At 41.0% G+C, this 12,519-nt stretch overlaps 1 protein-coding gene across 1 annotated transcript; it reads right to left on the bottom strand.

Annotated features, from left to right (window-relative positions):
- Positions 1 to 997: 997 nt before the first annotated feature.
- hsf5 (heat shock transcription factor family member 5) lies at positions 998 to 8,963 on the bottom strand. The gene is made up of 7 exons (XM_071535295.1): positions 8,444 to 8,963; positions 7,753 to 8,076; positions 6,913 to 7,004; positions 6,422 to 6,748; positions 6,097 to 6,207; positions 2,950 to 3,243; positions 998 to 1,072 (listed from the first exon to the last, which is right to left on the bottom strand). Exons 1-7 carry the CDS (start codon positions 8,961 to 8,963, stop codon positions 998 to 1,000), a joined length of 1,743 nt encoding a protein of 580 aa, XP_071391396.1.
- Between the last annotated feature and the right edge of the window lie 3,556 nt (positions 8,964 to 12,519).

The following is a 12,519-nucleotide window of genomic DNA, read 5'->3' as shown; positions in this document are numbered from 1 at the left end:
AATAAAGTCTTTACAAATGGAACTTCACTTTTTCTCCTCAAGCCAGATCTTGTTTTCCTAGAGATCACGCCAGAGAGCCAGACAAATCTAATGGAGCAGCAAGACAACCTGTGGCCCAGAGAGACAACATGCTTAGGAAGATCAAATGTGGCCAAAGAGGTGTAATTACTGTGGGTTTTGAAAACTGGCTGTCATGCTCCACCACGGTTGAGAGTCAAATTCGGAGTAGCCTGGGGATCTGCGAGTCAGACATGCCTGACTACTGGAGAAAAGAGAGAGAGAGAGAGAGAGAGAGAGAGAGAGAGAGAGAGATCTACTGCTGGATCCTTAAGTGGTGTGGCCTCTGTCTCTAGGCTTTTCTTAACCTGTAACCCCCAAAGTAGAAAGCAGTTTAGCCTCACAACAGGTGTGCATCTACCAATTTGCTTCAATGGTTTTGTAACTAATATCGTTAATGTAGGTTGGACAGTGTTAACACAGAGGAGAGACCTAAAGAGGGAAAAAGAGAGAGAGAGAGAGGGAGAGGGAGAGGGAGACCTACACAACTCAACCTCCTTCCCAGCCTCCATCTCCCCCCTATCCCCTGGAAGACAGGAACATAAAGCGGGACCGTAAAGTAGCCTGCCGAGGCAGCGAGGACCTGTTGGGACAAGCCTGAGCTGCAACAAAGAGCATCCTGCAGCACAACACCACCTCTGTGCACTGTAGCTTCAACCAGGGAGAAGGGAGTCTGACTCAACTGTACCTTCCTGCCTTTTTACACTCGGAGGGAACGGCAGGCAACGGTCTGACTTATGGAAGGCAAACAGCTTGGCTCTAGCAGGTAAAACATCGCAGTCCCTCCTCTACTGGGCGGACAAAACCAACTGTGCAGACATGTGTGGCCAGTTAAAGGATAAACCAGGGATCTTATCAGCAGAGGATTAGTCTGTCGCCGTCCCGGCTGTAGCAGAGGGAACCGTGTTAGGTAACGACTGGGGCAGCGGTGCACCTTCCTTCACACCTTCAGGGAAAACGTGGCAGCCGCCGCTTCTACAGCACCGGCTCCCATGTGCTGCTTTATGCTGAAGCCCTGTGCACAGACCCGGTCACAAAGCGTTAAGATCTTTTCACAACCATGGCCTTCATCTGACTGCTTTTCATTATAATCTACACTTTAGTCATAGCGGATTTGTATTTTAGCCCACAGATCTCCAGTTGACAAAAAAAACAAACAGTTGTGCACAGTTCTATGGGAGAAAAAAATAACACAAAACAAAGAATGTGGAAATCCCAGAAAGCTGGAAGTGGCTTTGATCTCGGCAGCACTGTGGTACGCATCCATAACACGTTGTCAGCATCCCACGCACACGCATTAAAGCTAATCAATTTGAAGTTGAGAAAGAAGTAAACAGCCATGGCTTTTCACCATGCCTAATACTGGGCTTTCTCTGTGGAGAGGCCATGTAAATCCTTATCAATTATGGCACACTGCAGCATCTGGCTTGCCATTCACAAAACCTCCCACACCTGGTGAGTGAAGAGAGACAAGATCCTACAGTACCTCATATCTGTCGTCCCGTTTCTTTGGAGACGGTAAATAAATTGACACAGCCGAGCTTTATGGCCCAGCAACCTTAATCCACTCCTGAATCCTAAATATGCACACTGAATAGGCCACATACTTTACATTTACAGAGCAAGGGCATGCAGCAAGGGTACAACAGCTTTTGCTTAAATTATAGGTTTGCATAGGCCTATACATGATTCGATCTGTTGTTTAGCAGCCTTGAACGATGCCTTTGTATCAAAGCGGTGGGAAGAGCATTGGATGCCCTAAATAGTTAAGGGCAATACAACGCTATCACCTTAGGAAAGTTATGGATGGAAAAGTTGGCAACCTTACCCAAACTCCTGTTTTTTGGCAGAAGAGCTTAGATGGGAGGGCCAGGAAAAGTTAAAAAAGATGAAAACAAACTAACCTCAATAACACATGTATGTCATCACTATTGTTGAAGGAATTTAGATATTCTGTCATCACACGCTGAGTGGGAAGTGTGACACTTTGGACGGCTCTTGGAAAGATGCAGTGCAATAGTGAATAATGCCATCTTTTAACTCATGGTCACTGCAGTGTTTGCTTTATCAGACTGTGGATGCTGTGTAAACTATTTGTTAGGTTAGAAAAACAGGTGGGGCCAACAGGCTGAGTCACTCCACAGAGGGATTTGAAAGACTGGATTGGTGCACTGAAAGACGGGACAGGAGTGTTTTCATAACTAAATTCCAAATTAATACATATTACATGCAATCCTTTTGATCTATGGGCTGTGATTTGTTTTTGTCCACCGCCAAATGGCACAGTGTGTGATAGTAAGGTTCAGTGGTTCCCAAAGTGGAGTCCTTGAGGCGGTTATAAATGGTCCTCAGCAACATGGCAAACAGCTCAACTTAACCAATATTTACAAAATATTGCTCAGTGGGAGAGTATGGGGAGTATGAATTTAGCTATTTTGATCATAGTTTTCAGTCGACTCTTATCTGTCCACCTACAGTGTAGCGAGATATGATACTCTACAAAATTATATCTAACCACAAAAAACTCCTACCTAAATTTAGGGAGTGGGGGATCCCCTGGGACACAATAGTCTACTATCACAGCAATGGGTTAATATGATTCTACTGTATATCAGGATGGCATGGTTGCCTGGCGGTTAGACCGTACTCCAATCAGAAGAGCTGGGTTCAAGCATCCGCCCTGCTGAAGTGTCCTTGAGCAAGACACCGAGGCCCTACCAGCTGCAGGGGGCGCTGTTCACTAGCTGACCTGCCCTGGGAAGAACCAAAAGAATATATCCCTACGGAAAGCAATACGTGATCACATGATTATGTTATTACGTGTTGGTCCTTGGCAGGTGGAGAGGTTTTGGGAGCCCCTGGTGTGGTCGCATGTTCTTAATGACACCTTACCTGCATTAGTTTCCCCTCCGCGTATCCTGCGCTTCCTCCCACGAACAGCCCCTCCAGAGTGATGGGCTTCCCGGTCGGCTCGTGCTTCAGCAGTGTCACCTTGATGACCGCTCGCAGGGCCGGCCGCTCGGACTCCAGGCCCGGCTGGCCCAGCACCACCTGCAGGGCCGCCATGAGCAGCCACGGCCAGAGCCCGGCCAGGCGCCGCTGGGGGACGGTCATGGCCTCGGCTGCAGCGGCGGTCCCCGGCCGCACATAGTGGACTTCAAAGCTGGCAAGCACCGGAGATGGACGCTGAGCGGAGAAAATAATATTTGTGTGTATACGTCCCCCGCTGTCCCTCTTCTTCTTTCTGCCTCGGCAACTACTGGGTAACAGGTCCAATCCAAACTGTTAAGGCTGGTGGACTGCCATAATAACTCGTGCGTGAATGTCCTACAACTTCCATGCGAATCCAGCACCGAGATAATTTTGTTTACATATTCAACCTTTACATCGGTTAAAGAAATGCATATCACCTAGTGCCCGGAAAAGCCAAGCGCTAAGTTGTAGAAAATTGGTCGCTTCTGAGATGAAATAAACTATTAGGAACTTTTATCCAGTGTCACTAACGTGGGTGGCGAAACACTGCATGCACAAATGCACCATGAAGACAGACAGCAGAGTTGCGGAGCTTGAAGTGTGCATTGGTTTCAAACAGCCTGGCCTTCATGAGATAAACAGACATCAAATGTCCTCATTTGCAACGTGTATGCCTATAGTTTAACTGTTGTATCCTCTCCCAGCACGGCAGGTCCAAGCAACAATATATCGATCTTCATCCGTAACTGATCTGCTACAAATATTACAGCGTACACGAGTCACTGTAATGTACAATCACATTTTGCGACTAAATGCAATGCAATGCAAAGCACTTCAAAGGCTATTCCGTCTTCCAGGCGCCACAATTTCTGGATAAATCCATGAGAAATGCAGAATAGCGACGACTTGAACTTCAAAGGTTGGGCTACAGGTTGCCGCCTGAAAGTTATAAGACATGTTGACAGATAATAGCCGGTATCATGTGCCAAAAAGTAGGGTAATACCTTGACAACCACTGAGTTGCGAAAAATAATCCACGAAAAAGTTACTAAACGGAGTACACTGGACTATTTAATCATTAACCGAGCCAAATGCACCGCTGCCTTACTTCACAGGCTATAACTTGTTAATTAAACTCGGTCCGATATCACGTGTGATTTCTGTAGCAGATCCCTGAACTTATTTTCAACAGTCGCTCCGCATCTGAACCTGCTCGCTACAAAAACACAAGCATTCCCCGAGTTCAGTGTCTCTGTTGGACTATAAGAAATCAGATACGATCCTCCTGAGGACACCGAAGGAAAATGAATCAGTTACAAAAAAATCAAGAAACGAGTGTACAGAGTGGAAAAGCTACAAAAACGTCGGAATAAGACTCGTCCAAACTCCTTGTGATCTCCATCGAAAGTTGATAAGCTGGAGAGACACACTGTACAGTCATGACACCGTCCCAGAAGTCTACCTCCCGGAGTCTCTCTCTCTCCCCTGGGATCTCATTGACCGTCTCTACCTGCTGACTGTCCTGCTGCCTTCAGGTACTTTCTGAAATAAGGAAATTAAGAGTGGAACGAACATGAACGACCCAACCAAGTGCTACATGTGCCTGAGAAAAGTGGGAATTTTAAATGCTACCCAGCTTGCCGAGATACGACGTTTAGAGGGTGTCAACAATTGATGTTAAATATGATGTTTGTTACTATTACTATGTTACTGTTTGGAATGCTAGGTATCCTATATAACTGGTATTAAATAATGATTTAATAATGTGTCTTTTTTCACTTTTTATTGTCTCGCGTTTTTGTAGTTAATAAATTATAATCTTTAAAACAACACAACAGCCATCACAAACTACTTTTGTTTCAGGGTCTAATTTCTTATTATACCCTACCAAAAGCGCTCAAATGCGTGAGAGGTTGAATGTAAGAGTTTACGAGGAGTACTTGAAGGCAGCATTTGACGCTGAGGGCGGGGCAGCCGACAGCAGAACCAACGGCGAGTGCGGGGCTCCCTCTAGTGGGGAAACCCTGCAAAACAATCAACCACCTGCAGTGTGCTCATAAAATAATGAAACGATTAATTCTCTAAACTATGCAACATTTTAATCGTTATGTGCTTTAAAAATACATATATTTAAAAACATTAAAAATAAAAACATTGTATGTTAGAAGTGATGCAGTGACAAATAAAGGTGAATAAGCTATGACTTCCACTTGGTGATCATGTGGCAAACAGCCACGAAAATAAACAAAAATCAATTATATTTTCAGAAAAGTATTAATTTCTACTTGTTCCTCTTAAAATACCCTATCCCTATATAACTAACATCAGTTTGTGTGGTTAAGCTGAGTTTAGGAAGGTTTACCTTCCACTACATCCCTGCATACAATACATGCCTTCTCTAAACTCTGCAAAATTTGAATCATCAAACTTTAAATATTACAATTCTTTGAAAACATAACATGTTGGTAAAACACTCTGGACAATATTGTGTTAAAATGCTGAAAAATGCAATAGTAAAATGCTTTGCACAATATTGTGTTCAAATTCTTAAAAATGTAATCTCTGGTAAAAGTAATTAAAATTCTTTAAGAAATAAAACAATATTATTGTGGTGTTATTCAAATGTATATGTCTGTTTAACGTCACTAACCATAAGGCAACACACTAAAATCAAACTGTGAGAGTTGTTGAATTTAACTTGTTTTGTAAAAGTTATCACATAAATATTAAATTAGAACACAGAAATAAACTTTTACACTATAAAAAAACATTAAAGTAAAGTAAACTAAAATGGTTATTAAAATAACTTATGAAGTGTTACAAAGAAACATACAACAATTGTGGTAATTGTGAGAACTTCAGAGAACTTCAGCCACCCTGGATTGATTCAAGACTTATTACATGCCAGTTAAATCAGCATGTTGAGTTCTAAAACACAGAATAACCAACCATAAGTAAAGATATTTCAGTGATGACATAAATTTGTAAACATTTTAAATTTCTCTCCTGTTACTGGCTCTTATTCTGAAAATATATCCCAAAATGTTCAGTAATGATTTGGTTTACTTCCTGGTGCTCCTGCTCTTCTGGGCCAGTGTCATCCTCTAAGGCGCTGCAGACCTCGACATCCAGCACCTCGGTGTCCTTCGCCTCGTCACTGCTGACCTTGCCAGGGCACTGAGAAAAGCAGCGCAAACAATGTAATTTGCTTCCACTAATAGTTACACAAGAGAGAGCTAATGAATACACATTAATAGACAAACATAATTATATTTCCCTTCATACAACTGGCTGCTCCAAAGTTTGTTACCTTTGGAAAAGGTAAAAGCTAAATGCATGCAGAAGATCTATAAGGTAAAGGCTTACCTTATGGCATCTTTGGGTAACCCACAGGTTCCTCCAGCTGTTCCCCTTTCACTGGCCTACCATTGACAGCAATGATAGGTCCACATGGAGCTGGTGGGTCGTCTCCCACGGTGTAGACAAAGCTGTCACACTGCGAGGAGACTGGCAGCGTGGTGGACGGCTCAGACACAGAGAGCTGCTTCTCTGGGGTTACAACTTTAACCAGGCAGATTTTAGAGGGACCCTCCAGCTCATCGACGATCTGGAAGACCGTGTCCAAGTTAATGTCACATTTATTCATCTCCTGGTTTTCATCATTCTGTAAATCCTGGTTCTGGTTCCCATGACACAAAATGTTCACAGGACAGCTTGGCTACAACAGTGAAATGAAAATATAGATTTTAGACTTATGCTGCACATTCAAGAAATCACTCTTGTTCAATCACAATTTCACTGTGAACAGAGTGACTGATGACATGATTTCAGAGTCCTAAAATCAAATGGCATGACTGAGTGGGTTAATCCCACCTCACCTACCTGGTAATAGCCGTGGTGAGAGAGTGAGGCTGTTTGATGGCCACTACCAGTCATATTTGATGCCACTGAGCCTGGAGGGTAGCACTGACCAACTTTCAGAGAGGAGACAAAAGTTTATAATTTAGTTTACAGCTGTGAGGTGGTGCTGCTGTAGCTGAACTGCAACTTAAATGTAATGTTTGAGTTTTCACAAAGGTGGAAGAATCATATTGTAATTACTCGTTACTGCAATTGAGTAGCTTGTTTGTGTACTTGTACTTTTTTTTATATATTTTTTTTTTACTAAAGTATTATACTATGCTACATTTGAAATCAGAGCTGTCAGAGTGTACACATTTTGCAGGCTCTTAAGCATTGCACCAAAAACTGTCCAGTTTACATGCGATGAGTGAGGGAAACAAGGTTAGGGAAAGACAGTTAGTGTCAACAGATCCAGATTGCCCTCACCCATCGCCTTGGCCTGTTTAGATTCACAGCTCTGAAAACACTTTGAGTATGTGGGTGGAGAGGGCTGGTCTGCACAGAAAGCACCACTGACACGTCCCTAAATTCGTGCCAATTCATTTACTTTGTTTATGCACTTTTGTTTTTTATTTTTTTATTAGAAGACCCTAGTTTGACTCTGTCCTCTCATCCTTTTTGAATTGCATATTTAAGATCATATGTAATAAAAAAGTTTTTGAGCAACTAAGTAACTTTTAAATGAAACACATTTTGGCACCAGTCATCTTAATTCTACTCAAGTAAAATTTCAGCAAAGTGACAGCACTTCTATGCCAGTAGCTTATTCTGTTACTCTTTCCACCCCTGTGTATTCCTAACAACTGACATCATGCTCACCAGGGGAATAGAAACCAGGCTGATATTGTGCATGATGGGGGGTGAAATTGCTGAATCTCTGGCCAGAGTTTGCGAGGCCCTGTAAACCCTGTTGAATATGCATACTAGTGGGACCAGAGCCTATTCCAGGGTAGCGGTGGATGACAGATATCGGGATCCCCTTGTCAGTAGTGAAGATTGTAGGGGAGGGAGCAGCACCATGACCCATCATCAAGGTACGTGGTGGGACTGGGGTCTGATTATACTCCTTCATGTGCTGGGTTCTGTTTGGATGGTAAGGATGAGTTGATTCCTGATGTGTCTGTCCAATAAATGAAGAACTGCCTACAGAAACAGTGAGAAAACAAAGAATGAGAACCGCCTGTGATAATAGTGAGAAAATAAGATATACAACAGAATTTTTCTTTGCAATTTAATGTTTGTTTCACTTAAAATGCTTGTAATTGTTTCATATTCTCCTTATATAGTAGCCCTTGAGAGGGTTTGAAGGGATCCCTAAAATAGTTTGGGATAGGAACAGTTTAACTTGACCAATGTTTGATTCAATATAAGTTACCAAAACTGGAAATGGAAAATGTATGATCCTAGGTTCCTGCTGCTACCTCCCCACCTCCATTAGAGACTGATATGTATTTGGGAACTCCTGCAAAAGATAGCAGGCCTAGGCCTATATGGATTACAATACAGTTACCTCTTTTCTCAATTTTCTCTCTCCCGTCGCCATCACCACCTGGGAAGAACCAATTGTAGCGACTGGGGGGCCGACTGTTCACCTCCATGCCGGCTTCTAGTTTGGCCTTATTGCTGGTGGTGAGTCTCTTCAGATTGACCAAAAGCTCAGGGTGGTTTCGCTTGAAGTTTGGGTTGTGAAAGTGATGCTCTGTCCCGTTCTCCGCGGTGGGATAACAAGTGCCGCGATTTACGTTATTTGTGTTACCTGAACTAACCACCACCTTCCTAAAGCCGTATAGGTTCAGCTGACGAACGAAGCTAGTGAAGTTGCTGGTTTTGAAAAGACAGGTGTTTTCAGAGGTGTTGTTGCAGGGGGACAGGAACTGTTTCTCGAAAAGCTGCTGCTCAATGATCACACCTTCCCCACTGCTGTCCCAGCGGACGGCTCTGCTTGTGGGGCTGTTCACCAAACGCCACAGCTTGGCAGGAAAGTTGTTAGGGTTGATGAGGGTAGAGAGGAGAGTTTCATCAACATCCATTTTTGTCTGTATTAATAGAAACAAAGGCAGTGTACAAAATGTTACACCTTAACTAACGCTAACGTTAGCTGAATTACACTCCAACTACTAACATGAGCTAAGTTGTAACCTAAGTTAGTGAACGATAGTGTTAACCAGGTTGTCCACAAGTTTTCCCAAATTAAATTGCAGACTTTTAAAGACATTTTTATTGCCAGTTAAAATGAAATATAACGTAAATGCAGCAACTAACGTTAAAGTACACATGACATTAAAACAACTGTCTTTAGACCCCGAATACAGGACTGCTTGTACAAAGATAACAGCAACATTTTAAAACTTCTAAAAGTTAATGTTAATTGAAGACTTAAAATGCTGCACTTAGCTGTAGTCAAGTCAAGACCTGCAAAGGCAGCTAGATAATACATTTTAACATTTTTAGACCTTTTACAGACTTGCCGACAACCTGCTTATGGTGTCTTAGCTAAAAGTTAACGCTAACGTTAGCTAACATGCTGAGAGCTCACCAACAAACTGTTATGAAGCTAACGTTAATTGTTTAGAAACTAGTCAGATAATATAACGTTAAATTGAAACGACTGTGAATATATCCTTGTTGGCTTTGGTATCATGCTATATGCTAAACAATTAACTTATCTAGCGTTACTGCACCTTTATCATTGTCGACAAAACCTTCTCCAGTTCTCAGAACCGTTGGATGTTCTTTAACCGTTGGAGCTTTTGGAGTTTTTAAATGTCATTTCACTGTTAATCCTCGAGCTAACTAACAGGTAAGGGTCTGAACATATTACCTTCCTTCTACTACTGGAGAGAAGGACAAAACTGTTCATTACTTGCGCTATCTATTTAAGTTAAGTAATTGGTTACATTTTAACATCTAGGTATTATTATTTTCTGTTTTTTTTACTCTCTATTCTTATCTTTATTATCATCACTGTTAAAAAGTTGTTTTTAACACATAGCAGTGTGTATTTTTTGCGGTACAGTACATTTGCGTTATTTTTCATCCATAGACTACAAAAAAAATACTTATTTTGTGTTTTCAACACAAGATAGGTTAATAGCAACGCAAGGCATGTTAATAACAACCCTTATTGGTATAACATGTGTTGTTATTAACATATATTGTGATGAAAAGTAACACAAATGTGCGTTGCTCCGAAGAAAAACAGCTTTATGAGTGTTTCTGGTGCTTTGTCTTTACTTGCTTTAATTTATGTGTATGATGCTTGGTTTGTATTTGATTATTAAAACACTCTGTGAACTCAGTTTTACAAAACGTTAAAATATTACTTAGTAGGAGGAGTAGCAATAGTAGTAGCCTAGTAGCTATGATGAGTGTTAGTATTACGTAGTATAATTTTTTGATGCCATCACCTGACAGGTAATGCTCTCTAAAGTGTGTGTGTGTGTGTGTGTGTGTGTGTGTGTGTGTGCGTGTGTGTGTGTGTGTGTGTGACACAAAGGGAAAATCTGAGGCCTATGGAGCTTCTTTAACTTGCAGTTGAGCTCTCATACTCTAGGCCTGTTCCTACACGCCCAAATCTACTTGGATTATGGTTATAGGCTTACTGGTTGTGAAAAGTGCTCACAGGGTCTAGATTTATTTTGCCAGACACAGCCTCAAGTGGACTCATCATTTGCAAGATGATATAAAAAAATAAAAAAAAGCTCTCATCATCCATCCATCCATCTCTGCTTTTATTATTTGAGGATTCAATGTATTCAGAAAGTTTTCACAGGTCTGGCAGCATAACCTTCTTTTATAATTACCATAACCTAAATGTTGTCTATTATGTGTTTGCATGTATTATCATGCATGTCTAATTCAAAGTGACTGCAGCCACAGAGGTAAGGTGTTTGAAGTGAAGACACAGTCAGACAAAAATGCCCATACCAGTGAACAGTGTCTTTTTCATCTCATTTTCATCATTAACTGTATGCCTGCTCAGTTCTGTGTGTGTGTAAATGCCCATGTGTGTAGGTAAGAAATAGTAAAGTCCAATTCCAGATGTAATAATAATAATAATAATGATAATAATAACTTTATTTGTATAGCACCTTTTAACAAGACTGTTTACAAAGTACAGAATAAAAAGGCATAAAAACAAAGAAATAAAAGCAGTAAAACAATAAAAACAATAGTAAAAAGGACAACAAAGGATACAATTTAAATACACAGAAGTGTAAAAAAACAAAACAAAACACGAAATACATGTAAACCAATTTACCACCACCTAATTAAAAGCAATGGTAAAAAGATGTGTTTTAAGATGCTTCTTGAAAGTGCTGAGAGTATCAGTGGCTCTTAACTTATCTGGGAGGGAGTTCCACAGGGTAGGTCCAAGGTAGCTAAATGCTGACTCACCACTCTTAAGCCTAATTTTAGGGATGGTCAGCATACTGCTACTGGATGATCTAAGTGATCTACATGGTACATATCTCACTATCATATCACTGAGGTAGGGTGGGGCGAGACCATGAAGACATTTAAAAACTAATAAGATGATCTTAAAATCAATTCTGGAAGATACAGGTAGCCAATGAAGAGATTTAAGAATGGGTGTAATGTGGTCTCTCAGTCTAGTGTGGCAGCAGCATTCTGAACTCTGAAGAGTAGTAATTGAGTTTTGGGGTAATCCAGATAGGAGGGAATTACAGTAGTCTAGCCTGGTTGTCACAAAAGCATGCACAAGTTTTTCACAGTCAGCAGTGGAAAGTATGTCACGGACCTTGGAAATATTACGTAGATGATAAAAGGCCGTTTTGCACACGTTACTGATATGGTTCTTAAAACAAAGATCACTGTCAAAAATTACACCAAGATTTCTTACATGATCCTTGGCCTTCAGGGATAGGAAGTCAAGATGAGGCAGAATGTCATCTCTCTGTGCTTCATTACCAATGATCAGAACCTCTGTTTTATCTTTGTTTAGTTGTAAGAAGTTCTGAGACATCCACAAGTTGACATGATCTATACACTGCAGCAGGGAGTTAATGGATTTGTGAGAATCAGGTGCTATAGATAGGTATAACTGTGTGTCGTCAGCAAATTGATGATAGCAAATGTTATAAGTCTTAATGATATTGGCAAGAGGAAGCATGTAAAGGCTAAATAACATTGGCCCCAAAATTTAACCTTGGGGAACACCACAAGATAAAGCATGATGCTTGGAGACGAAGGTATCCAGCACAACATAATATTCACGATTTGTGAGATAGGATCTGAACCAGTCTAACACTGAGCCGGAGAGTCATCTTTTGAAAAAAAAAGAAGAAATAAAATAAAATAAAATATATACTGTGTATATATATATTTTAAATATTCCACTCCAAACAAAATTGCCCCATGTTGTGCGTGTCCTAATGAATATTCTATATTTATCTAAAATTGCTAGACTAAGCTAAGATTTATCCAAGTCATATAAGTCATTATACAAAAGAATTCAAGAATATTCCCTCAACTGATTGAGCTCATGAGTTTTTATACAGGCGAACTTCAGGACACAACGTTTTGGGGGTCCTTTACCTAGGTCCTCACTGGCGTAGTGACGTA

Source organism: Centroberyx affinis, unplaced genomic scaffold (assembly GCF_046629955.1).
Source record: "Centroberyx affinis isolate AG114_WGS23_722 - 3 ecotype Tasmania unplaced genomic scaffold, CSIRO-AGI_Caff_v1 ptg002686l_1, whole genome shotgun sequence".
NCBI classification, from domain to species: Eukaryota; Metazoa; Chordata; class Actinopteri; order Beryciformes; family Berycidae; genus Centroberyx; species Centroberyx affinis.
This window is presented reverse-complemented; position numbering and strand designations above follow the sequence as displayed.

Bases quoted from the DNA above. Each gene is read 5' to 3' on its own strand.
- hsf5 (XM_071535295.1), bottom strand. From the start codon at position 8,963: ATGGATGTTGATGAAACTCTCCTCTCTACCCTCATCAACCCTAACAAC. The intron at 7,005-7,752 runs GTGAGCATGATG...CCTCTCTGAAAG, and splicing joins GCCTGGTTTCTATTCCCCTG to TTGGTCAGTGCTACCCTCCA. The intron at 6,749-6,912 runs GTAGGTGAGGTG...TCACTGTTGTAG, and splicing joins CTCACCACGGCTATTACCAG to CCAAGCTGTCCTGTGAACAT.